Below are 27,755 nucleotides of genomic sequence, written 5' to 3'. Positions count from 1 at the left end.
ACAAACATGCCTTAATCTACAAAAGCTTCCCCAGCACATCTGCACAAATTCTGCACAAACAAATGCACTACAACTAAAAATAAACCATCACATAAAGCAAAATTAGTTTCACTTAGAAATCTGTTAGTACACCAGGCCACTAACTCACATGCTTGCAGAAGGATGACAGACAAAGCAACACTTTTTAATCAGCATTTTGTGACATACACAGAAAGTCACTGATGTAAGATGAGAGTCTGAAATAATGGCTACGTCCATTTCAACTGTTCTTCTATCAGTCTGTGGTGGTATGGGAAGCAATACTCGACAAAAATGAGAGCAACCAACAAAAGTTTACTAAAATTCACCTTAAAAAGATGGTATCTGCCATCGAGAATCTCTGCACTTGGTGTTACTTCCATAGCATTGTCTTCGGCCTAAGTTAAATAACACATTGCCCATTAAGATACCATACAAATCTTAATTGATGGGCCACATTCTGAGTAATGGTATAGATACAATCTAGCTGTAGCTAGTCTGTGACACTATTCACACAAATTGCCAGTGAAGCAACACAGGAACATTCTGGGCTTGGGTTGGGGGAGGGTTGAGGGGAGTCAGGTGCAAACCCTAACAAATGCACTGAACAAGCTTATGACACACAAGCAGCTTATAGGGAAAAAAGCACACAGAATATCACAGAAGTTGTATTAATTACCGTAATTTTATTTGTGGTTGAGGTAACTGGTAAAATTTCAAGACCCATTCGTATTCTCTTTTGTTTTTCACAGTAAGCTTTCCAGGTATCTTCATTGAATCCATAGTTGAAATAATCAGAAAGGTCAGCCCCTTTAAAAAGAAAAGCACAAGTTTTTAGGATGTTACAAAGATCATTTTTTCTGTTTTGATATTTTCTATTTTAGTATTAGATCAGATTAGCTATTGACCTAAAAGATGCACTGCTGAAATATATGAAGTCTCGTATCAGACAATATGCAGTGTTCATAGCTCAGACCAGAAGAATATTCACACTGAGTGAGAAAATACGTCATGTCTAGCATCCCATCTCAGGGATTAAAAGCAGTCACCTACAGAATAGCTTAGGATATTACAATCCTTGTATCTTTATAAGTTCCATAACTTTGTTACTTGTACAATGAAGAACCAGTCCTTTTTGCTTGTTCTGCACTTAACTCTTCATAGTTTCACATGATACCACTGAGTACTTTTACTACTAGAGATACTAGAAATACTCAAATACACAGTATATATTTCAAATAGTAAACAGTCCAAACACCAACTAAAGGCTTTTCTCCTCCCCATAACTATTTGCATTACCAAAGCAATATACAAACACTGTAACAAACTACATAGAGCAACAAGAGGTACTGCTAATGAAAAAAAAGCTGCCACTAAACAAGTCTGGCCAAACCACTTGAGCAGGCTAGACTACTTTCCTTTCTGGTTTATCCTCTGTCATATGGCACAGATCAATGGCAATAACCTCCACAAAAATACAGTTTTCCAAGCTGAGTACAGGAAAAAACGTGAATTTAAGTAGGGCAAGTCTGGCAATTGCTTTTGCTGAGATTTGTGTGTGCAATGTAGACTAAGAAATGTGGCATACCTACACACTCTGTGGCACAAGCCAAAGGCATCATGTAACTTACCTGTTTCTGTAAGTAACATTGTACAGTATCTTCCATCTACAAGGTAGATAACTTTTACACGTGGTAGCTGGGAATTATTATTAAAATAACTGATAAGCATTTGGTAGGTTAATGTTAACCAGAGAATTACCTGGCTTTCTCCAAGGTTTATCTTCAAAAGAATCTAAATCTACTTCCAGAAGTGGAACACCATTAATACTCCCTGGTGCATCTAGATCCACTCCTTTAACTTTCGCCCCTATGAAGATAAGTTAGAAAGTTAGAACTTTGTCTCTATTAAAATGAGTTTTAATAGTTGCAAAATATTTGGAAAAAAAATTAGATTTTGTAAGAAGTTTTGAAAGGCAAAATTATTTTCTTCATCCAAAACAATTAAACATATAAAAGAAAAAACACCATAATATCTATCTCCTCCTCTTAAACACAAACCTTCGACAGAAAAATGCAGACCATATAGCTTGCTCTTTTTCAGCTTTTATTGCATCCTCAGTACTATAAGTCCCTGTGCACAGATTTACCTAAGAAGTCAACATAAGAATTGAGCCTCTGGCACATTCAAAGAATCATTTAATTGTTGGTGAATTATGAAGCTTCTCCTACTGCTCCCTGCCAGAAAATCAGAGTTGTCTTATCTGCTGTTCACTGCATTTTACTTTTTCCAACATTTTTAGGACCTCTAATGGCCCCTAAGAGTCAAAATCACTTTCCATTCAAGGCTTTACAGATAACATTTAAACAATAAAACGTAGGAGACAGATGACTGTTTAAACAACTCACTCATTAACAGCCCATTCAAAATGACTCTTACGCACAAACCTCTTCATGTGGTTCCACATTTAGGTGTGATCTAGTACTCCTATCTTGAACCCTGATTTTATGTATTACTAAAAACATGCATGTCACAACTTGATTTTATGAATCTGTAAAACGCTAGAATTGAACTCCAGAATTATAATGCCACGAGTATCTATAACTCTCTCTATTGTTGCTTTTCCAGATAATTTAAGGTAGACATTTTACAGATGGACAGTAACAAAACATCATGATATCCTGGACAAACATCAATCCTGATAAATGTCATCAGATTAATATTTATGCCATTAATCACTGATGACATGCAAATGAAATTGTCAGGAAATAAAGACTGCATAAACATCTGCATATAATTACTTTTACCTTAAATGACAGCAATAAGTGACCTGAAAAAAGAGGTTATGTACCTGCAAGACTACACATTTTCCCCGACCTTATAAGCTTAAATTAAAACAAAAAACAACACAAAAACCCCCAAACCATCCACTCTCTGGCAACCATGCCGCTGAAGACAAAAAAAAAAAAAAAGGAAAAAAAAAAAAAAGATACGTATATGGACCCAGGTTTTAGATGCTTTAACAGAAATAACGCAATAAACATTGAACAGTTTTATAGCAGTAGTAATTTTACATTTGTCTAGTTTGCTGTCAATCACACCAAAACATTTTGTAAACACCCTATAACTAAAAAATACAGACTATGTAAACACACATAGATGTGGGTTATCAGATTACTGATTTTTTTTTTTTGCATTTTTACTAATATTACCACATAAATTTTCTTACCAGAAGATCCATAAACTCGCCCTCCCGTCTTAATATTGAGATTCACAGGGGCCGTTCCATAGCTTAAAGAAATTAACATAATTGAATTAGAGAGTAAGACAAAAGAAAAAGCAAAACTTAACAAAACAAGAGTTAGCTAGACCCAGAAACAAACTGGACCTAGGCTCAATCACCATCTTGAATCTCTAGCTTTCCAAGCTGGTAACACTGTAAAAGAGATCAGCCTAGGAGCAAGAGAGTGTACCTTTCCATGCTCAGTAGCAACTTCTCCAACTAACAAACAGTTGTGAAGCAAGTCCCAGTCACTCTTCCTGAGTTGAAAGGATAAAGGCCGTGATAGAAACAAGAGTGGACAGAACCAGAAGAAAGAAAGGAAAAACGGAGTTCATTTAGGGATACAAATGACAGTGTGGGGAATAGGGTAAAAACAAAATGAAAAAGAAAGAGTTTAGATAGTAAACCTTTTCTACTTTCTTGGGGGGGGTTTTATGTATCTTTTCTGTTTTTATAGTTACTTCATTTAATCTGTATGTATGTGGAAAATACAAGCATTCCTCTAAAATGACTGAAAGTCTGTGTGTTTCAATATAATTTTAGCAAGCACCTATCCTTTTGTCCAACTGGGGGCGGGGAAAGAAGAGGAATCTATCTTGTCCCATCACACAACAGGCCCCAACAAACTGAACACACGTTTCACCTTCTAAAAGAACACACAGTGACAACCCAAATTGGACAGAGCGCTTTGCTTATAAAAATGTAATCAGAAATCAAGGCACTAAGCTGATTTAGCTACTTTAAAAATTACAAAATGAGATTACCACATAACTAGAAGGCAGTGTACAGTTTACAGTACTACCCCACATGCAGTTCTATTTTTCATTTGGATCTGTACAGTAATACAAAACTGACACAAAACATTTACCCTTATGATCTGCCAAATTGTATTTGTACATAAGGTTTTTTTTTAAAAAAAAATATTATTTTAAAAAAGTGATCAACAATAAAAATCATTTAATCCTATATAGGAATTTGTTAAATTGAAGTTAAAATGAACAGCAATGTTAAGGTTATTTTAGAAGTCTGTCCCTTCCATAAACTTTCTGTATAATTTGCTCAGAAAAAAAGATTTTTCAAAAGAACAACCATTTCAACACAAAACTTTCTACTCTAATTAACTAGCTGCTTATTCTTTTCTGTATTCACGGAAAGAGCAGCAGCAAATGTATTAGTCTAAACATATACTTTACTGTCACAAAATTTGAGTTGACTGCCTACACCACCACATGCAACACTGCTTGCAAGCTGTTGAAAGCAGAAAAACACGGAACTTGAAGAATTGTCACTTTTTGATATTATGTTCTTTTGCACAGTTACTCTAGGATACGACATACTGTAATTTTAAAAATATTATTTATGTTTCAAAAATGAATTATTCCATTGTTTCATGTTCACTGTTTACATAGCAATGAATTCTAAAGTTAAAAATACAGTAACATACACAAGTCAGAGCTACCTGCAGCCTATATAGAATGAAGCCCCGGTACACTCCATTTTTATAAGCATAAAAATATTAGGATTACCAGCACAAATAAACAACCTGCCTCACAAAACTTTCATGTAATGAAAACTTGAATTTCATGATTTTTAGTGAAATCAATGCTCTTCAGAAGCATTAAGTGAAAAAGAAACTATCGGGAGAACAGCGTTAGGAACTACCTACTTATTAGTATTGTATTCACTACAAATAGGACAAATGTTTTTAATGTTATCTGTGCTTGCCACTCTACAATTTGCAACACAAATATCACTGTCAAAAATGACCCTAAAAATACTATCTAACAGCAATTCTGTAATAAAAAAACCATTCTCCTTCAACACAATTATTTCTCAAAATCTGAGAACAAAGTGTAACTCCTACAACATATACAGCCTCATCAAGAACTCAAGGAGCTCTTCATTTCATTGTCTGTTTTTTTAAAGTTATTATGTCATTAAAAATACTTTGTGAAATTGATAAAAATAATTCCTATATGGAAAATAATTTATGTATACAATTTAGTGACAAATACTAAAAAGTCAGAATTAATCTCTAAATGTAATCCTGTTCCCTCAGTTAATGCTTGCAAATAACTTACCCATACTGTGGAGCTCCCGTTTTAATATCCCCTATGGTGACTTGAACGTCATCTTCATCATCATCACTATCACTATCACTGTCATCCTCAGTCTCTGTCACCTTCTGCAAAAAAGAAAAAAAAGAAAAGTCATTGCTCAGACAAAAAGCAGTCACTTACCTACACTATAAAAATATTCCAGACAAAATTGCCCATTCTAGAAATCTTTGACGGGAAAAAATTCTTATTTTCTCATAGCTCAGAACTGAGTGGCATTAACAGAAAAGTTAGGCTCATCTACTGAAATGCTGTAAATATTAGAAACATCTGGGTCAAAATGGTAATAGTATCTTTAATAGTAAGGTGCTGTTTCTGAAACATGACATTTTCTAAACAAGCGTAAAATGGTTTCCACTGCTTAATAGCTTCTTCCTTTTAGCTAACTCATATATGCTAGCACCCTTGTTACCACCTCACTTTGGAAAGAACCTAAATGAGACGTGAGACTAGCTTCTTGTCTTCATCAATTACACATCCACAGCAATTCAGATAACCTTGTTTCTGTTGTAGATGCATACTGCTCTTCAGATTATCTATTCAATTCATAACATAATCTTTATATGTAATGCCTGAGACTTAAGTAAGTTGGTTAACTGTAAAACAGATAGAAGAGCGCACTGGACACTGGTAGTTCCGGCCAATTACCCAAAACTTTCAAGCTTGCTGGTAAATAAAAACAGACATATCACTTATACCACGAGTTCATCTAGCCTAGTATTTTGTTCACACCCTGACACCAAAGGGAAGAGAAAAAACAGGGCAAACACATGATATTTGTCTCTCTCAGTTATTGACTATTATCAGCTCAGGGCATTTCCTGCGTCAGTAGTGGTTTGTCTACTTAGTATTTCTCAACAGCTCTTTAAACTTGTAGCTGCCACATTATCTTTGGCAAGGAACTCCATTGCACTTCCTACTGCCTGAAGATCCAACCTCTTCTTTTATTTGTTTTTACTCTGGCTCCTTCTAGTTTATCTGGATAATCCCAGTTCTCATACTGGAGGGGCAGTCAATCCCGTTTTACTCTCTCCATACATGGTTTTGTTAACCTCTATCATATTCTGCATATGTCTCTTTTCCATGCTGAGAAATCCTTGCCTACTCAGCCATTCCTTGTAGGGAAGCCACTTTGATTATCCTCGTGGCCCTTCTCTGAACTTCTTTCACTTGAAGTAAACCCTTTATGAGGTGAAGGGAACAGATCTGCACACAGCATCTGGGGTGTGACCAAACCATGAATTTGTGGAGTGGCACAATCTCATCTTCTGATTTGTTCTCCATTTGTTTCCTTATGAGTCCTAAGATTCGACTGCCTTTTAGACTCCAAAAAAGCACTGAACCAACATTTCCAAGGATTTTTCTATATATCGTAGTGTCTCCCTCCTTCCTAAGTGACTGATCAGCTCAGAGATCATCATTTTATATGTAAAGCTGTTGTTCTTCCCATGAACACCACTTCCCTTTTTTCTACACTGAATTTCAAAAAACATTTATTAACCAGTCAGTTCTTCACAGATAGTCCTTGTCTTCACTGTCTTGAATAACTCTGCATCAGCAGAAAACTTCCCACAACTTTCCTTTCTTCCAAGAAATTTATAAACACTTTAAACAGCACAGCTGAGCACAAGACTCCAGTGAAGAAAGTTCACCTTCAGCGGTGTTTCTCTGCAAAAATTAAACTTTTGCTTCTGTCCTCTGTTTTCTATCTTTCAGATGTGAATTATCCATGCAGGACACTGCCTCTCATCCTGCAGATGCTTAATTTTCTTAAAATCCTTTGGCGAGGAACATCATCAAGACCTTTGTGGAATTTGAGTAAACTTTATCAACCAGATTACTCTCATCCACACACCTGTTGAATCCTTCAGCAAGAGGCTGAACCACTAAAGCCAAGTTCATTCTTTCCAGGTAGACCATAGTTATTGAAGCATAGATGAACTCTAGCCCCTACTTATTACTGCTTCTACTAACTTGCCTGGTACACAAATTGGACATAAATAAGCAGTTGCACAGAAGAGAAAAAGCTGGAGTGCAGTTCATGCTTGCTATGACACGTGACTACAATTTACGTAACAATAAAGATTTTAAAACAATAATTAGTATTTTAAAACAATGAGCTTACATAACAGAAACAGGTAAGACAAAATGAAAGCAACAAATGTAATTTACATAACAATGATGCATTTACATAACAATAACATCGGAGGGAGGAGGCCCTACAATTTGCATAAATATATTATGACACTGGTTTTGGTAACACTAAGAGAATTCTTGCAAAATATGAACTAATAAATTTCCCATTGAAATAAAACTACAAGTTTTTTCACAATAGTCTTAAGTTGTTCCTATTTATAGTAAGCTGAGGCCTTTTATCAACACATTATCTGTAAATCTCATTTCTTGGTCCTTTCTCCTTCATCATTCCACTGACTACTGAAGAGTTACAAAACAAGTTTGGTATGCTGCCTCTGAAAGGCATATGTTACTCACCTTTGATCCATATTTTTCACGTAGTTCTGCAAATGCTTACTGTTTATAATGCTCAAAACAGAAAAGCAATCGAAAGATTTTCCATTCTTATCAGTATGGAAAAAATATGGAAGAGTTTCACTTTTAAATGGACGTCTTTGGAATAAGATAGCAGGTTTGAACTATCAGTTTTTCCCTAAAGAAATTGGAAGTACTATATATTTATTTTCTAGAACTAATTTGAAAAACTGGACTGCAGCTGGAATCTAATAGTTTCTACAGAGCTTCTATAGATAGTGTTAAACACCTGTAAGGAAAAAAAAAAAAAAAAGCATACACTAACATGTAAATTAATTCAATTATAAATCTTATTTGAATTACGACTACTCAGTAAAAGCATTAAAATAGTACTTCAAAAATACATTTAAAACTACCGTTTTCACTACGCCATTTTCCGCAGTTTCTTCTTCATTCCCAGGTGGAGGTGGGGCACTTAAACAAAAACAAACATGAAAAGGTTAAAATAGTTATTTATGCATATATTATTATGCATATATATCAGCTAACAATGAAAAAGTATTGCTGTATTATTTCAGAGAACAGTCAAGGTTTCAGCTATCTTTTGTTTACTTCCAATTAAAAAATTTCTGGAAGAAAATAACTCTACATTAGCAGAATAGTATTTAACTAACGTGATCGTACTAACCGGATGTTTGCCAAATACTTGCAAGTAGCAAGGCATTATACCTGGATCCTGCTCCTTCAAAAGCAAACTGAAATTTCTCATAAGTTACAAAGTGAGAATAACTGAGGTTTTATTTTTCTTGCAGACTGATGATTCAAAGATCCAGTAAAATAACAGACTAGCTACAGAACCGGAATAAAACTTTATGTTATCCATATACGAAGAATGCCGAAACTGAGAGGCCAGACATGGTAGCTTTTAAGGGGGTAACTGTCACCATGCTTTCTGAATTCCAAAAACAACCTGTAAGAAAGGTAAGCTGCAATCCATTGCCCTTTTAGTCCTTAAGTACTACTTATTGAGGCAGACAACAGGGATCATCAGCCAAGCTAGACTGCATGACACTACTGACCAGAAGAGAGTAGAACATCAAGGTGTCTGCAGATCCTTTTCTTAAAGGACACTATTGACAAAAGGTGTCAGGTCAAAAAAAAAAAAAAAAAGTAACTGAACACAAGGAATCAATTGATATGGAACAACTTCCAAAATGAGGAGCAAATAAATAAATTGTAATTCTTTGTCCTGGAAAAGAGGTTAATTCTGAGTGAATGTAAAAGAAGGCTACAAAAACATGAATGTCATGGAAAAGGTAAATAAGAAAAACTTCCACCGTTTCTTACAAGAACTAATTAGAATCAAATAATTGCATTTAGCAACCAACTTCACACTGATGTCCTACGTAGTCAAGTGATGAAAGTCCTTACTGCTACAACACACTGTGCACCTCAAGAGATGAAATCAGTTGAAAACAGCAGCTGAGCAAGCTTACAGACAAAAAGTCCATCAAGGATTATTAGCACAAGGGTTCTCTGACTGAAAAATCCCTGCAGTCTAATGGAAGAGTTTATGGAAAATAATACCTCCATTCTTGCATTGCCTTCCCATTTTTATTTAACTTACTTTTAACTATCAACAATTTCCATAGTTTCTCAACATCTGAGATGTCTCTTTTTCAGTATCCAAAACTCCCAGTCCTATTCAGACTCCTGCTTCTAGGCAGTCCTTGATACAAACTACCAACACCAACCTCAGCAGATTTTCAAAGCAGCATCTTTCTGGTGTCTCTCATACAGCCCCTAATGCCTTGAGTATGTCCCCCTAAACACACCCAAAGCTTTTTCTGCCTTACTTTCAAAGACTCCCTTACTAAACTATCTATCAAATAAAAAAGGAGAATTCCAGCAGATGTGTTATGGAAAGCACACATCAAACTAGCTGGTACTTGTTGCTTCCTTATATTCTTTTTATAACTAAATTGCAAACTCTTTGGGAACAAGCTGTCTTTTATTCTTAATTTGTAAAACAGTCAGCACAAATGAAGTTTTGATCCATGGCTGAGATTTCAAAGCACAGTAATTACAGAAATAAAAGTTCTGTCGGCATTTTGTAAAGAGATATTGATCTCTCTACAATTAAAACCTAAAATAACTTTCATATTCAAGTACCTCGATCTCCTGGGTAAAATCATTTTATAGAAAAAAACAAATCAGTCTAGTATAGATCACGTATACTACATTAAGGGGATTTTCAAAGGCATCAGCGTAAGCATTCAGGTGCCTTTCAAGCAGCTGGGAAAAAGAATGTTATGAATGCAACTTTTTGTGCGGCCACACTACCGAATTTCCAGTTGCCAAGATACCCACCTAGCCTTTTCCTCTTCTGGTCTCTCTACTTCGTTTTCATCTACCGTAAGAGAAAAGAAGCACAGTAGTTAAGAATTATATATTTAAAACCCTTGAACACCGTCTACAGCAGGTATCTTGCCAAACATATTAGGGAACACCTCAGTTTACTATTCAGTAACATTCTGGACATTTTCACAATGTTTCAGTTACGAACTCCTTTAGGCAGACCCCTGAACCCTTGCGGTGCTCCATGCCACCAGGCCCATGCCAGGGTTTACTCTATGGGTAGCACCAGCACCGCAAGGTGAAGCAAGGCCCTGGCACCGCACAAGTTTGCGCGAGAAAGGGCAGTCCCGCCTCCGCGCTGCGGGCCCGCCGCAACGGGGGCCGCTGGCAGTGGGGGCGAACTGCTTCTCCGGACCTACGCGCTTTCCCCCAACGGGCGTTAGGGAAGATCCAACGCCCGAAGGAGAAGGGCCGCACGACGCTCCCCTTCCCCCCCGCCCCGGGCCCTCCGGCGGCGGCTCGCCGCTCCCCGCCGCGCCGGGCAGGCCGCGCCGGGGCGGGCGGGCAGGCCGCGCCGGGGCGGGCGGGCGGCCACGCGGCGGCGGCGCGGCCTGCCGGGCCCTGCGCCCCGAGCCGCGCGGGGCGGCGGGGGAGGCCGCGGCGGCGGGAGGGCCGGCCGGGAGGAGGGGACTGCGCGGCCACGGGGGTGGCGGGACCGGGGGGGCTTTAAAGCGGCGCGGGGCGCCGGCCAGGCCCGGCTGCCGCGGGCAGGTGCCGGGCGGGCGGCGAGGCGCGGCGGGCCGCGCTCCGCGCCGCGGCCTACCCGGCGGGGCCCCGCCGTGCCGCGCCGCGCCGCGCCGCGGCGGGGAGGGGGTCGGGGAAGGTCCGTACCGCCGTAGAGCCACTCCTCCTCCTCGTCCCCGGCGGCGCCGCTCAGGTCCGCCGCCAGCCGCTCCACCTCGCCGGTAGACATGGCCGCCTGCCGCGGGACGCCGGCGCCCAGGCCCCGCGGCGCCCAGGCCGCGCCGCGCTCGGCAGCCGCGCCGCGCCGCGCCGCGCGGGGCCCCGCCGCCGCCTCCGGCCGCCGCCGCGCTGCGGCCGGCGTGTGCGAGCGCCCGCCCGGGCCGCCGCCGCCGCCGCTCTCGGAGGAGCCGCTGCCGCCGCCGCCGCAGCCTGCTCGGCGCTTCCCCTCCCCCGCCGAGTGAGTGACACGCACAGGAAGCGGGCCCGGCCCGGCCCCGCGGCGCCCTGGGCACGGGCATGCGGGGGGCGGCCCGGCCCGGCGCGGCCCGGCCCGGCCCGGCCGCCGCGCTCACCTCCGCCGGGCGCCTGCCGCCGCTCCCGGGGGGCCGCAGCCCGCGCAGCATACGGCCCCCGGGCGCCTGCCGCCTGCCTGGGGCGCTGCCGCGCTCCTGCGCCGTAAGCGGGACGCGGCCAAACAGCCGTGCCCGCCGCTGCCGCTGCCGCCGCCGGGGGGACAGCGTCGCCACCGGCTTCTGCTGCCCGCTGCCCTCGCTGTCGGCTCAGGGGCTTTCCAGCAGGGTGTAATATTCTGGGTTTAACAACGCTTTATAGGCTTTTCCTCCAAATTTTGTTCTTTTTTTTTTTTTTTTTTCCAAGCTCCAATAAGAATTTAGCATTTGCTCTGTGTGGTGACAAAAAGTTACAGTGTAGTTACGCATTTCACCAAGAAATTGCTCCATCTTAACAACAATGGGAGGTAGCAAGCCATTTTTATTGCTGGATTGTTCTCGTCTGTGAATATTGCATCAGCAACTGTAAATTCATGATAAAATCCTAACTACCAAAAACTGTGAAACAGTTTTTGACTGGTTATATGTACAAATGGAGGCTTCCTGTCTTAGGATGCTTGTGAAAACTGAAAAAGGCCCCCTCTTCACAGCAGGCGCACGTGTGAAAAGTCAGACTGGAGGGCTTGACTGCATTATACACATACCACAACACTGGGGGCAAGGGAGCTTATTTGAATTGTTTTGAATTATTGAAGGAGGACCTTGTCTTCATTTCACATGGGGCATAACATTTCACAAAAGTTAATGTGAGCAAAATTTACCTTCTCAGAAGGGATTTTTTCTCCTGCAGTGAATTTTAAATGGTTCAACACCATGAACAGATCAGGAATGACATGCTACAGTCGGATAGGATTTTTATCACGCGGGGTTTTTTTTATACGCCAGTGCAGTCAACAAAGGTGCTTTTGTTCTAAAACATTTCTAGACATTTGTTTGTCATAAAGCAAATTTATACAGTCATACCTCTTACAGTGCATCAGTATTTGTCCTTTTTTCCATTCCCGTTTTTACCTGACCATTTAATGAGCATTAAATGGTCTGACCTTAGTCTTACATTACAGGAAGTAGTAGAACTGTTTATGTTTTGTTTCTTTTGATTGTGCAAAAACAAGAAGAGAGAAAGTAGTTTCATGGAAAACACCACAAATATTGAGAGAAATTAATAGGTGCAGAACACAATCTCTTTTACATGTGTGACACAGATCCACGGAGTGATTTTGCTCATAGGATACCTTTAAATGGGCATCACAGCAAGCTGGTAGCCATGTGACAAAATTCATGTGAAAAAATCTCCCAAGTAGCTTGAATAGTGGAAGCCCACACAAAACAAGGCTAAGGCCTGATGACAGCTGCCAGTTCTGCCAACGTTCCCAGGAAAACCTTCTCTTTTTGGCTTTGGTGGTCAGAAAAAATTCTCTGACAAATTTTCCACTTTGTTTCCAGAAATAGAGTGCTGGACTAGATGGCCTTTCAACTTCCACCCTAAAATGTTAGAAAATCCCATCAGTCCTATCCACTCCATATATGCCTCTGGAAAGGACCTTGCAGTTTCTTCTTACTGCTGTGCAGAAAGACTGCAGGAAGAATTAGAGCCTGAAATACAGGCTTCTCCCAAGCTCCCAAGTAAATAACAGCTTTGGCTGAGGACAGCAAATAGCTCTTCTGCAAGCTGCATGTAAATCTCCACTCATGGGTTACCCTACAGAAACAAAAAATAGGATTTCAAGTGTATGGGAAATCTTTAATACTGATTTTGCTAGCACAAAAGTTTAAGATTTGCACATATGATATGAAACTACTAATAAAAGTTTGCTTTGTAATTTAACCACTATGCTTTATACTGATTGACTTCATTTTATCTTCTGGCTAGTTCTTTTTTTTTCCCCCAACACTGGCATGTGCAGAACTAGTTGCAATCTATACTGTATTTATTAAGTAAAAAAGCTATTTGTTTCCTTGAAAGCACATCTGCTGCTTTGACTGTATAGCTGAAAACAACTGAACTAAAACTTTTTAACGCAAGACAGTATCTCTCAAAAGTTGAACAAGCCATAACATATCTAGCTTCTGTGTGTAGCATTCAGGCATAAAGCAAAAGCTCAGAGATATTTAGAGATAATTCTGCTTGAGTACAAGCCCAGAGACTCAGTTGTTAACCTTCATAATCTTTTCTTGGCATTCATTTTTCAAATCATAAGAGTCCAGAAAGTTATAATTTTACTTTTTTTAACATCATAAATTTTTATACCCTAAAGTTAAAATAATAGATAGGAGTTGGAACAACACAAAATACGGATTTGGAAGAGGCATCAGATGTAGGAATGTACATGAGGTAGGCTGAGAGAATTTAACTTTATTAGTGGAAATCTAGTGATTCCATGTAAGTTATGTTTTTCAGTGTTCTGAAACCACCTGAACAAGCACAAGAACTAAGATGACCAGTTGAGATAGCAAATGGAGTAATAAATTACTTATCTTTTTGTTGTGATTGATAACCCCACTAAATATTAGAAAAAGTATCCTCCTAATTCTATGATAAGGAGGTTGCCCAAGTAAAATACTATGTACAGCGCTGATCTGCAAATGTGTGAACTGTCCATTCTCTAGGGAAGAACCGTAACTGCAGATATGTATTATGGCAGTGTAACAAAAATACTGATCCAGCACAGTAGTGACCCTGACATAAACGGCCCAATGAACTGTTCTTTCAGTATTTACCAGTATGTCTAACCTCACTGGAAAATGCGTCAGGCAAAACTGAATATTCAGTCAGTGCTTAGATGTCCTTCCTGGTTCTGGCTGGGACTATGGACTGCAGTATATTCTTAATACAGACTGTAGGCTACAGAAAAGCATAATCTCACAGACAGCTTATATTGTCAGAATTTGGCACTGCCACTAGGGAAAAAAGAAAAAAAAAAAAAAAAAGAGATCCCCTATCCTCTCATCTCTCAGGGATTTACTGCTTTTGCTATCACAGTATTTATGTGGCAAAAACAACCCTCTCCAAGAGAGAACACAAACGCAGAATGGCTTGATGAACACTTTTTTGGTAGACACACAACCTAAAGCACCTGGCCGCGACCCCTCATTCCTGCTCATTCACTTTGCTGTGCCTTCGCAGTGGTGGCTGTGTGAAGACCTACACTGGGGAAACTGCTTACTGTAAGATGACCTATTTTCTTGGTGAGGGGGTGCGGGCGGTGTTTGGTTTTTTTGATTTGCATCTCAGCCAGCTCTGTCCCTCTGTCTGCTCCGTCTGCACGGTTGCACACGCACCTGTTAACAGCGGAAGAGACACTTTAATTCTCACAGCCCGAGCCGGGTAGTTTATTTCCCGCGAGCCGCCCCCGGAGGACGGGCCTTCCTCCTCCCTGTCACTGGCCAGGGAAGGCGGGCGGGGTGGCGACACCGGCACGTCCGGCCGCTCTCCCGGCCGGCGGCCGTTACCACAGCGCCGCGCGAGGGGCGGGGCCCCGCCACGGCCGCGGCCCCGCCCCGCCCCGCCCCGCCGGCGGGCAGCCAATCCGGGCGCGCCACGCCATGCGCGGCGCCGGGCGGCACGTGCGCGGTGTTGTGGCTGTCAGCGCTGCCCGCCGCCGCCATGGCCGCCGCCGCCGCGCCGGACGTGCGGGCCGCCTGCCGGCAGGCCTGGGAGCCCGTGCTCGCCCGCGCGCCGCGGGCCGTCGTCTTCCTGGACGCGGCGGCCGCTGAGGCGCTGCACTGGGGCGGCGGCGGCGCGGGCCGGCTGCTGGCGGCGGGGGCGCTGGCCGTGCGGGCGCTGCCCGGAGCGGCGGCGGCGGCGGCGGCCCGCGCCGTGTTCGTGGTGAGCGGGGCGCTGCGCGGGCGGGCGGCCGCCGCCGTGCGCGGCGTGCTGGGCCTGGGCGCCGTGCGGCACTGCGCGCTGGTGGCCGCCGGCGAGGCGGAGGGCGGCGGGCGGGCCGAGCTGGAGGAGACGCTGCGGCGGTGGATGGGCGAGGGCGGCCACGCCGAGGTGGTGCTGCAGGCCCCGCCGCTGCTGGCGCCCGTCTCGGCGGAGCTGTGCCTGGTGCCCGGCCTGGCGCCGCTCCTCCCGCCGCTGCCGCGCCAGCGGGACCGTCGCGGTGGCAGCCCTCGGCCCGGCGGCGGCCCCGGCGGCGGCCCCGGGGAGCTCGGCCTGGCCGCCCTGCCTGCCGAGCTGCGGGCGGCCGTGCACGCCCTCGTGGGCAGCCTCGACGCCCTCTTCGCTGCCCTGGGCCTCAGGGAGGAGAGCTTTGCCGTGGGGAGCCTCAGCAGGGCCGTGGCTGCTGAGCTGGCGAGCTACGCCCCAGCCAGGAACAGGAGGAGAGCAGCTCCCCACAGGGCCTCGGTCGTCTTCGTGGACAGGACGCTGGACCTTGCCGGTAAGAAACCCGCTGCCACGGTTAGGAGCCCACCTGCCTGTGATGGCCGGTGTCCCTGCAGCCTGGCCGCTCAGCGGGTGGGCGGCTTTTCGCGTGGCTGCGGGAGCCCCTGAGGCTTGTGGGCATGTATAATGCCTTGGCCTCGGTGGTTGTCTGCATGTCCTTGCTCCACGCTATGTCATGGAAACCCAGAATGAAGTCTTAACTAGAAGTAGAGGGGATTTATTTTTGCCCTCTCTTCTTTGCTGTAAGCTGGAGACCTTAGTTGTGGCCAAGTGTGAGCTCCAAGGTGTGAAGGAAATGTTCTGCAGGGTTCAGTTCATGCTTTGTGGGTTACTGTGAACTGTTTCTCCATGTATCATGGTTACCACCTTTTGCATTATGTCTATATGATGTATAGGTATACACCTATATATACACTACCTAGATAGTTCTCTATGTGTATATGTATATGCATATATTTACTATACCCTATTAGCATTATACTTGCCCTTTGAGTGCTGCATGCTCTTTTAGGTGCATGGCTGGACCTTACTTTAACTGAAAAACATTATGTTCCAGTGAAAACAATACAAAATTGTTTATGCAAGAACCTTTCTGGGGAAGGAAAAGCATAAGCATGAACTGTACAGTAATATTAATACTTTCAATTAATGCAGAACTAGTGCAAAAGTTGTGAAATTTAGAGGGTGATGTAAGAGTCCACTTAGAAACTAATAGAAGAAGAATGTCTTGAATAGTAATCAACCTGTGAGCTAATCATGTGACCTAATGTCTTGTAAGTTGATAAGATGTGCTCTCAAAAGGGAAAAAGGGATAGAACAAGTCACCAACAAAGTGCAGGGTCAGTGGCCTGGAATGGGTTTGTATTAGACTCTCACTTAGGGAATAACCATCTTTCAGAGAAAAGAGTGAACTCTGAGAATAATTGATATACCTGTGTTCAGTTTTGCCCTTTCATACTATTGATGATATTACAGAATGTGGGCCTGGCTCCATTTGTGTTCTACATAGCCAGTTATTCAGGATGTAATTCTAGCATGTGACCCATAGCAAGTGCATGGTGCTATGTTGAACCTGCAGCACACGTATCTCTGACTTTTTTTTTCCTTTTTTCTTGTCCTCCTCTCTGCTCTGACTCCCACAATTTGTTCTTGTGTATCCTTGAACTGCTGTGGGGTTTGTAGTTGTCAACAATGTGCTGAAAAGCAGCTGTGAAACTGGGTTTTTATGCTGTTGTGGTTTGGGAAAGCTTCTGAGGGGGTTGCATGAAGGTGGACTTGGGTGAAGAACCATGTATGAAATGATGACAGTGCCAGTTTAGGGTGGGAACTAATGCAAGTGGGCAAAGATTCCTGTGCTCATGTGGCAGGAAAATAAAAAGACAATAAAAAAATGGTATTTTGTTGGTAGGGAGTTGTCTGACAAAGACTGAGGAGGGATGAAGGGATGTTATTGGTACTGGGCTCGAATCTGTGAAGTTTCGGATGTTGTATTTCAGGAGAGGAATGTTGCTGGGAGAAAGACCAGGATTGTAGTGGGGTAGTTCTAGAGTGAATGCATCAGAACTCTCAAAACTGAAGTAAGTATGAGAAACAAAAGCATTCATGTTCTGCAAATATATTCTCTCCAGTGTCTATAACCAATTTTAAGATCCTTTCTACTTTTTTGCTGCCAGTGAACGTCTCTAGAACTACTTGGTGGTTTCACCAAAGCCTTCATTTGCCTTGTATCGCTTGGACATGGCAGTGGACTCTTGCCATCAAGGACAGTGCAAGCTCAAGGAACTGAAATTTAGGAGGGCTCTTAAAAGTAAAGCCCTATATGGATGTGAACTTGATGCCATGTGATGAAGTTTGTTTTGCTGGAAATCAGACAGTAAAAGTAAATAAAAAGAGCAACATCTAATTTATGAAATCAGTGGTCAGGAGGTGGGAAATGGCAGGATTAAACTGTACAGGAAACCTTAACTTCTTAGGTATATTCAATCTTTGATATATTTTTTCCCCCACTACTCTGCCTGAGGTGAGCGAGTGTTGTCTGTAGAGTTTCAGCCTTACTCAGGCTGAAACTAAAAGCTAAAGCTTCATAATTTCAGATTTGTGGCTTAGTATTGAAAACTGTATAGTGCATTTATCAAGCTATAATAGGTATTTGTAGTTTGCAGTGTAAAAATACAGTGGTATTGTTCAAGTAACAAACAGTTACAGGTAAAAGTCTTTGAGGTAGACTCCCTCATTTGGGACTAATTTAAAACAACTTGTTAAATTGCCTCCCTCTGAAGATGAAAGATTTTGGAGGTGAATTGTAAATATCTTGTCATATCTTATGATATGTGAATCTTGTCCAACATGTGGGCTGCAGGTGTGAGAAATAGTTATGTATCCATGAGTTATAATAATGCTTTCATACTCCAAACTCTTCCACAAAAACCTGAAAGTTCATTAAGTGTGGATGCTGGGCTACTCTTTAAGTTAGACTGCTGCTTCAAACCAGGTGCTTTTGAAACATGCTGAATAGGCTGTTAGGAGGCAAATGTTCTCTAACTTGGAGACCCGGATGGAACACAACTTCAGAAAAGCTTTACATGATGTCTGAAGGAGTTGTGTTAACAAATTTCTTACCTTCGGCTGATGTTCCATGCTTATTTAGAGCAGGTGAGATGGTAGCACAGACTGACGGATAGTTTTCATTGGCACCAAATGACTTCCAATAGTAAAAGTCAAAATGTCTCAAAATGCCTTTTCTGGTGCCACAGTTGCAAGCAAGTAAACTATGGAAAAATACTGGTATTTAAATAAATATTAAGAGCTTTCCACTTTAAAGAACAAGCTACAGAAGCATTTATAAACCTCCAATTGAGATTTTTTTTGAATTAAAAAGAAATTAGTAGTATAGAAAACGGCAGGTTTTTCTTTCCAAAAATCAGAAGGCATCTAATTGACTCTTTCTAGGTTCTGTGAACCAAAGAATCTTCTCTGAAGTATTATTCTAAAATTTGGATTGAGCTCTATTGATTGCTTGTTATAATCTCATTTTTTTTTATTCATCATTACTTATATATGCTACCTTTAATGAACAGAATGAAAAAACCTGAATTAAGATGCACAATTTTGCCTTCAGTTTGACTGAAGGAGAAGCCACTAGCTTCTCATGAGCCATGGAAGTTAGCTGCAATAGTTGTTGGATAACAAGCAGTGCCTTTGTAGGAGCACTGCTTTCTAATTCAAGCTCCTCATGTTTAGTGACTACCTTCAAAGTCTTCCCGTTGCAAAAGCTCTCAAGTTGCTTCTGTAACGCAAAATAAAGAATCTACGTTTGCTCCTTAAATCTGCGTTGTATTTGTACCAGGCAATAGAGCTGGAGGAGAATTTAAGAGCTTATGACCAAGTATTGTGGTATAGGGCTTGTAAACGGCTTAGGAGAATACCTTCTTGTGCATGTCATAAATGCCTTTTTGGCGGGGGGTTGGGGAGTGTACAGGGGAGAGGGGAGTGCAGTGCAGTTAATGAATTTCTGGCTGTTGCTGCAGACTCAGCTGTCTGACAGTTGTGACAATGCAACCTGCATCAAGTGTCATGTGCTTCCATTTGTAAATCTAATGAGGAGATGAAGTAAAATTAGAATAGCTTTGTACCTTAGATTCCCTGTATCCTCAAGGCTGGATACTAACCTAGCATGAAGACGACTGTTTTACATTAGTCAGATAACTTCTCTTTGCTGCTTCAGCACTCAATGTGTGTACACATTGACAGCATTAAAGCTGTCAGCTACTTTGAACAGTGCTGGTCATGAGTTGTTGAGCAGCCTGTTGACTATTCTCAAAATGATGAGAAGAGTCTAGAAAACAGTTTTTATACACCCTGTCAAAATCAATGTGCTGAAAAAGTGACTGCCTCTTACTTGCAGTCCTCCTCTCTTAAGGTTCTACAAGGCTTAACTTTGCTGCCAGCTTTGGTTGATTTGCGTAGCTGGTCATGGGTGAGAGTAGTTTAAAAGCTGAAGGAGACCTTTTCTGATTGATCTGAAGAGATGGTGCAAAACTGTTAGTGCCTGCTGGCCAGCAGGACTGTTGAAGGAGTAGCAGGGATGGCAAAGACTGAGATGGTACTGGCTGATGGTGGAAGCAACTCAAACAAGCTAAGACTTCCCCCACTATCAAAGGAGAAAGGAGGGATAATAATGATTAACATGGATTTATTTGCATTTGAGGTGTTTCTGTTTTAGTTAAATGCCTTTTCTAGCTAAATGTCACTTGCTGTAGTAAGCGTGGAGAGATAGGCATTGCTTCCAGTACATGACAGTGGAAATTTAGAAGATTACCATCTGTTTTCCATGTCTGTAACTTCGTGAGTGTTGATAACTGCAGTGTGGCTGACAAGTGACTGACCTTGTAAGAAGAATGTAGGGATTTTAGAGAGCAGATGGCTTAAGGAGTTGCAAAGACTACTCAGTTCATTTCATCTGTAATTCAGCAGTCTGAATCTGGCTGGGGATGATAGGAAGGAAAGTTGCTGTTATTCTGTGCCTATTAGAATCTCTGGTGAAACAAATTGGTAATCTCAATCCAGCTGAGCAGCCAGGTGTCCGCACTGCATTATCACCACATGCTAGACACACGTGCTTTCCTTGCTTCCTCTGGATAGAGACGTTGCCAGTGTGGAATTTGAACTTGCTTTTCCGCTTCTTTTTTATCCTTACTTCTCTCTTTGACTTTTGCAACAAGTCAAAATAGTTACTAAGCATGAGATGGTTTTATGGTATTGGACACCTGGCTTTTGTTGACTTGCTACAGACAACCTTATAATTAACCAAATGTAGGTAATGATTTGACCACTCCAATGTACTTGATGTAAGGGTTTCCTTTGGATTTATGGAGGCTGAGAGATTAACTTCACCGGTTGAAACAGACCTGCTCTATCTTTTGGAAATGATCAGTCATGAGGGCAGATAGGGTCTGTGTTTATAGATGTTTATGGAATGGGACCATAGCCTGAAATGTCTTTGGAGCCACTTTTGAAAGGCAACAAAAGCCTCCTTTTCTTGTGAGTAGAGCCAGGAGAACATTACCAAGCTCAAAAACAGTATCTGGCCCTGGGATGATAGCTGGACAGGAGCTAAACTTGTAGCATATGAATACTTTGGTCATGTCCCTGATTTAAAGATGGTGAGATTTTTGGCCCTTCTCCAACGTTTTCATCTGTAGTATGGGTGATGTTCTTCTGCTTGGGCTTTGTGCGTAGTCTTAATATTTTTAACTTCATGGTAGCGCCTATCTTTAGAGTTTTTCAGTGGAGATAGAGCATATGTCTTTGAAATTAGGAGGACTGAAGAAAAAATGCCAGCAGAAATTTGGAGTTTCTCATGGAACATGACCAATTGATATTTTACATTATTTTAGTCATTTCATGTTGGTTTTGAATACCTGTGCTGCCTTAAGCCACATAGAGATGACCTTGATGGTGGCATGTTGCTGGTAACATTAATATTCTGCCAGCTTGTGTGGGTAGCTATGTATGCAATTTACAGCCCTTTTAAGCACAGTCATTCAGTTTCTTATTATTTTAGATAGAAAAGCATAGTGTGTATGTATGCAGACTTATCTATGAAAGTGTGGAGGGGTGTGTGCATGCATGTGTGTGTTTATATATATAGAGAGAGGATTTCTTTGCTTGCTGTTTTTATATAGCTACTGTATATTTTGTTTAACAACTTTCTTACGCATTTTGCATATTTAAAGTACAAAATCAGGGAATGTCTAACAGCTGTAAGGCTAAGCCTAAATTATGCTTTTTAAACATCCTTCTGGAATTATATCAATAGTTTTAACTTCAGACATTCCACTGCTTAATTTTTCTAGCAAAATAACTTTGAAAAGCTAAATGTCATCTTGGTGTTTTGACTACCCGTCTCATTCTCCCCCAAACATATGGTTATTGTTTTGTTCTCAATTCCTTGTGTTTTTTTCCCTCCTTGTTGCCTACCTGATATTTTCTTTTTAAAATCTTTTCCAGGAGCAGTTGGTCATCATGGTGACAACCTTGCAGAGAAGATACTTTCTGTGCTTCCCAAGCTCCCGGGGCACAAGACTGATGTGATGGTTAACATGGTGGAACTCACTGCACTGCAGACTCCAGATGAAGCTTGCAGTGTTATAGCACCTGGCTGCTTAGCACAACCAAAGTAAACATTCTTTTTTTCCCCCCTTTTTTTCCTTCTTTTCTTAAGATGTTGAGTGTGTTTGTTATTTTGGCATGAAAAAAAAGAAACAAAGAATAAGTCAAAGTACAAAAATCCAATTTAGGAGAGAAACCCATCTGGTCATAATTCTGCTGGAGTATAATCAGTTTGTATGTGTGCATTAAGTGACTGAGCCAGATAAAACTCCCCAAAATGGAAGAATCTCAGACCGTTTTTAGATTTGTGTTGTTTAAACTGCTGTGGATTATTATAACAGAAATCAACACAGATTAAACCCCAGATCTTTCTTGTGATTTTTTTTATGCCCAAATAAGAGGCAGGTCCTTAGTGTGGCTTTCTGCTTCCATTAAGCTCTCTTATAGAGTGAGCTGCTTGGTGAACTCTTGTTAGAGTGCTTGTTGACTTAAGGTTTTATCCCTGTTTTCAAACAAGAAACCTATAGAGGAAGGTAATTAGGCATAAACTGAGGTACAGACAGCTCCATGAAGGTCTCTGATTTCTGCTTAAACAAGAACAACTTAAGCAGTAATTCTGAACAATTATAATTGGCTCTGTATAATTTGTAGCTAAGACATTGGTTGTAACTACATTTAGAAACTGAAACATCAAATCAGATGTACTTTATCTGAACTGAAATTTTCTTACAGCTTATGTTACCATGCATAAACTAAGAAATACACCAGGTGCTGGTTTCACCCTGCAAGGAAAATCTTAGTGCTATAGAAATTCGTGTGGTGTAAATGAGGTGAAAACATCTCTTTTTGCCATAATGTTCCCTCCGTGTATGAGAACATAATTTTTCAAAATGGGACATCTAATATTTTTATTCTGGTTTGACTCCTTTTAGTACATTATACCTGCTCTCTGCTCCCAACTTCCCTCCCCCCCCCCAAAAAAAGAAGCTTTCAGCAAAATCTTTTTTTTTTCATCGTTCCAACATACGGTCTTTATTTTATGAGAGCCTTATGATCCTTTGACATCTTCCATCTCCCACACACGCTGTAATTGGGTCCAGTGTCTAAGTTTCATCTTGAATAACTGTCTCTTCTCTCAGAAGATGGAAAGGAAACATACAGGTGGACTCAGCTGTAAGTTAGTGCCACGGTGACTAACTTGAAATAAGTTATGGTTGTCTTTTCATTCTCTACTTTCCAGCTGAGTGCAACAGTAGAAGTGCGATGTCCTCAAGGTCTATCTACACAGCAAAATAAGATGTCATTGTCCATGGCAGATATGTTGGCATAGCTGCTCATTGTGCTAACTTTAATTTGCTACCAGAAATAAATAAAATTTCTGGCAGCGTGGACTAGAGGGGGGGAAAAAGATATTTAATGTCCTAAAATTGCTGACCTGTACTACCACTCCATTATTCCTAGCATTATTGACGGTAAGATTAAAGCTAGTGCTAGTATGCCTTCCTTTGCTAGAGTTATGACTTCAGTTTTCTCTGTAGTCACTTTTCTAGGAACAAGCTGCAGAGTTTCCTTATGGAAATTTCCTTCTTCAGGTGGCAAACATCTTAGGTGAAGCACCTTTCTAAGGTGGCAGATGGCATTTACATTGAAGTTAATTTGCCTATTTACTAGCTAACAGAAGTTGCCTCTGTTAATAGCATAGTTATTTTGCAAAGTTTCCTATGGGCAAAAATGGTTAAAAAACACAAAGGGAGCTGGATATAGGGTGCTCAATTGTGATTATGTAAGTGCAACAAAGTTGGATGGCAGCAACTAATACCAACTGGTAGTGTGGTAGCAAGCCAGTTTGTTACCACACCTGGCTCTAACAACATTCCCGTAATAACCACCCTCTGCAATGTCATCTTAGTTTAGCTCAGTTGGTTAAAGCATGGTGCTGCTAATGCCAGGGCGTGGGTTCAGTCCCTGTATGGGCTACGCTGAGGGTTGGACTAGATGATCTCCAGAGGTCCCTTCCAACCTTGCCATTCTATGATCTTACTGAATCTGTATCACTCGCAATTTTTAAGAACAGATGAGGCAAATGGCAGCCAGGAGTGGCTTAAATAAGATTGATCTTGCTTGGGAGCAGAGCAAAAGGGCTAAATGACCTCTCAATCTCTTTTATGATAATGTATCTCCGTGTTGCTTGCAGCTGAAGGAGTATTGCATGCCTGAGAAGACAGTGTCCGAAACAGAATGTGATTCTACATTCTTCAACCCTATGTCTTTAATTTTTTCCCTCAACTATGAAATGATTAACTGTGAAATGATTGTTTTTGATTTAAAATAGGCATTTCCAAACTCTCTTAAGACAGTTGCTGAAGAGTACCAGAATCCATAACAATGTCTGATCAGGTAGCTGAAGGCTGTGGCTTCCATTCTGTTTAAGACTATGTTCTTAGTGTTGGCTTATCAATTCAAGGATTAACCATCATGATAAGTATAAAATGGTTGAAGTTCTTCTGAAGCACTGAAATGGATTTAAAATTCCCACCAAATAAGTTCCCGTGTCAATGATGCTCTCAGTTCTTTGTGAACAGGATTATTGCCTTTGATAGTAGGCTTGAAAGTGTTTGTAATTGAAAAGGTAAGCCTTGATTTATACATGTTAATGATGTGTGGCAATGAGTATTCCTCTGCTTGTAAATTTTCTGTTTACTCTGGCAAGTGAAAGTGACAGTACCTTTTCTAGAGAAAGGTACAACTTAAGTTACTAATCCTAAGTGAAATGTGGGGTGGGGGGGGGTTCAAGGGGGACATGACACTCTTCTGTGTGATATCTTGAGAGAGAGGCCACATGTCATGGCATTTCACAAGCAGACTCACATGTTCAAAATATTTTTTTCAAATGCTTTCATTATTTTTTCTCAAGTTAATATTTGAGCATGTTGTGGTGGAGAGACAGCTCTGCTCTCTCCACACAGCTTGCTATATTTAACTTTTCTTATGGTATGCCTCTCCAACAGAAACATCTGGGCTCAGTTACAGAGTTAGCATACAGAATTAATGAATAATTTATGACTGGTGTGGTGAAATAAAGCAGAGTTCTTCTCTTAAACCTAAGGAAATAATGGGCTTCTTTAAAGACTTAGATGAAAATGTACATGCCATATGCTGTTTAGGTTACTATACTTTGAAGGTGCTCTCTCCACAAGGAAAAGAATTTCTAAACAAAATTTTCCAACCTATTCTAGATTTCTTAGCGTTGTTAGTAGCCTCAGATTTTGTGGAGCAGTTGTTTGCCCTACTGTAATCACTGACACATTGCTACTCCAGTGTGAATGTTAGTTGAGAGTTATGTTCTTTGAGAATTAAGTTTCAAAGTATTGTATTCATTTATACTTTTATGTATATATGGTGAATGAAACCGTTTATAGACATAAAGAAGTCTACTCTGAGCCAGAACTGCCTGTTTCTGTTTCCATGTCCTTTCAAATGAATAATCCACCAGAGGAGTGGAGATTATGAAAGCTTAATGGTAGAGATTATTTAAAAAATTTATATTGATTACAGCTCGCTTGCTGGTCTCTGCATTTTGATAACCTAGTAATATTTGGAGGAATATTTCTTTTTTTAACAATTTCAGTGGAACTGCTAATTTTAAGTATACACTAAGCGGCTTAGCATATTAGGAATTGTCTTCTTGGATGCACATCAAGCTGTCAGTGGCTGTGACCCATAGTGTCCCTTTGATAACATACTTGGCTGCTTTATTTCTAAAAGCACCTATCCTGCATGTTTATCTGGAAGCATCCTGCAGTAGGTCCTGTATTTATCCTGACGGTAACCTGCATTGTGCTTTTTGCCATCTCATGCATGGGAGCTGAGGCGCTGAGGGACACGACAGCTTGCTAAAACAGGAAGTTGGGGTTTAGATTTCTCCCTCCTTTCTGCAGATCTGTGGTGTGTGAGAACATGGAGTAAAGAGTTACATGGTGCTGAATTGTGGGCAACTGAAGAAACATGTATGTTTGCTTTTTTTTTAATCTATCCTTTTATTACCCAGGAGCGCTTTTAATGTGCTCTCATATTTTGCTGAGTAAACTGAATACTGAATTAGTTTATATTTAAGAACTTGCTGAACAGAGATTGTTTTCTTACTTGCTTTTCCACTCTTACTTCCTTTACTCCAATCTTTGGAGTCTTTAAGCTTCTCAGAGTTCAGTGTGGTGATAAAAATCTCAGAAAAAGGCCAGATTTCCATTTAAAATATACTTAAAAAAATACAATGAGCCATTGGGTTCTTATGGCAGGCAGTTTTCCATAAAAATGCAAAACTATAATATACATTTCATGTTTGGGCTGCTATGCCTAAAGCAATTCAGTGAGCAGTATAGCGGAGGTGTCTAGGTACTTTTGGTAAAGCCATTGGAGCCACTAGTTCATCTGGATTGGCACTGGAGAAAAATAAGTTCTGAATGAGGTGATCTTGTTGATGGGTATGATTTAGAAAACCTTGATATGGAGGCCAGATGTTTAAAACGTGGCACTTGTAAAATTTTTCTGTTGGTCTTTGCATGAGAGGTACAAGGAGAGCTGTGATGGAGAGGAAGAAGTTCATTTAAAATTAGAACAACCCTTGAGATACAGTAGTAAAATTTCAGTGTCTCATGTTAATGAAAGTTGAAAGCGTGTATCTTTTCTGATCCTGCTTAGTTTTGAGGTATGTTATTACTCATATTTTGATGCTTTTAAATGAAAGTATTTAATTCTATTAAGATTCCTATAGTTTAACTGGAGAAGAAAGCCCCACTCTGCATCTGGCTTTATTCGTGTGCATGGTGAAATGAGGTAGTCTAGGTACTTGGGGGGCTTGGAAGCCTGAGGGTAGAGAAGAGGTGGTTGAGGAAGGAAGTGGCAAGGAGATGTATATTACACTCCGAGCTCTGCTGTCTACATGCTTGTATGATCTTGGGGAAGAAAACTCATTTCTTCCTACTTCTGTTTGCTCCTCTATCCTTGTCCAAAGAACTTACGTTTGAACTGGTAAAATAGAGGATTTTTTCAGGATACATGTTTGCAAAACAAGTGGCAGAAAATCTTGGGTTGCAACTGGGATTCTAGTCTCTGGGACAGTACAAATAGTGGCCTAAATGATTACATGGGCTGTAAGAAGGTGTCAGGACAAGCAAAGGTGTTTGTTCTTTCTTCTAGACTGTCATTCACTCTCTGCCTGCAGTGCTTAGTAGTATTGACAGTGAGTGCTGTTTTGAGTTCTCCCACTATGTCTTTTTCCTTGAGCTAGTGGAGCAGCAGTTCAAATGGAGAACAAGCATCAGAAGGATATCTAACAGACAGAGATGTTTTTCTTAACTGAACTGAATTAATTATAAACTAAGTATGTTGGAGTCTTTGGGTCTTTGTTACTTAAGAATAAAAAGTGAAATGAAAAATACTTCCTTTATGTCAGCTAATGATGCTAATTTGAAAAAAGACTTCTTTTTTTTTTTTTTTTTTTTTTTTTTGCAAGAGTAATAATTTAGAAAAGCTTGCAAAAAGATGGTTATTTGTCCTATTTCTTGTCCTTGGATGAACTGTGCATTTATGACATAAGTCAGAATAGTTTTACTTTCTATGTAAGTAACATTAAGGAGGAAAAATTCATACTACAGTAAGAAAACCCAGACAACATGTAC

The 27,755-nt window shown here is 41.2% G+C and overlaps 2 protein-coding genes across 8 annotated transcripts in view; one reads left to right on the top strand and one right to left on the bottom strand.

The window, feature by feature from the left end:
* The window catches only part of FIP1L1 (factor interacting with PAPOLA and CPSF1), a 44,297-nt gene extending 33,019 nt beyond the window's left edge, over window positions 1-11,278 (bottom strand). For 5 of the 7 annotated variants that reach the window (XM_062575558.1, XM_062575560.1, XM_062575559.1 and 2 more), the window contains exons 1-8: window positions 11,158-11,278; window positions 10,279-10,318; window positions 8,325-8,382; window positions 5,383-5,486; window positions 3,248-3,309; window positions 1,780-1,887; window positions 698-828; window positions 348-416 (exon numbers count right to left, since the gene is read on the bottom strand). In XM_062575558.1, the coding sequence (XP_062431542.1) occupies window positions 348-416; window positions 698-828; window positions 1,780-1,887; window positions 3,248-3,309; window positions 5,383-5,486; window positions 8,325-8,382; window positions 10,279-10,318; window positions 11,158-11,239 (654 nt within the window). In that variant the 5' untranslated portion in view covers window positions 11,240-11,278. The remainder of the gene's footprint in view (window positions 1-347; window positions 417-697; window positions 829-1,779; window positions 1,888-3,247; window positions 3,310-5,382; window positions 5,487-8,324; window positions 8,383-10,278; window positions 10,319-11,157) is intronic. The other 2 variants (XM_062575562.1, XM_062575564.1) reach the window with 1 other exon arrangement.
* A 3,905-nt stretch (window positions 11,279-15,183) lies between these two features.
* Window positions 15,184-27,755, top strand: part of SCFD2 (sec1 family domain containing 2) — a 215,584-nt gene continuing 203,012 nt past the window's right edge. The window contains exons 1-2 of the mRNA XM_062574522.1: window positions 15,184-15,961; window positions 21,976-22,144. Of these exons, the coding sequence (XP_062430506.1) occupies window positions 15,184-15,961; window positions 21,976-22,144 (947 nt within the window). The remainder of the gene's footprint in view (window positions 15,962-21,975; window positions 22,145-27,755) is intronic.

The sequence above is a fragment of the Rhea pennata genome, chromosome 4 (genome assembly GCF_028389875.1).
Source record: "Rhea pennata isolate bPtePen1 chromosome 4, bPtePen1.pri, whole genome shotgun sequence".
NCBI lineage: Eukaryota > Metazoa > Chordata > Aves > Rheiformes > Rheidae > Rhea > Rhea pennata.
This window is presented reverse-complemented; position numbering and strand designations above follow the sequence as displayed.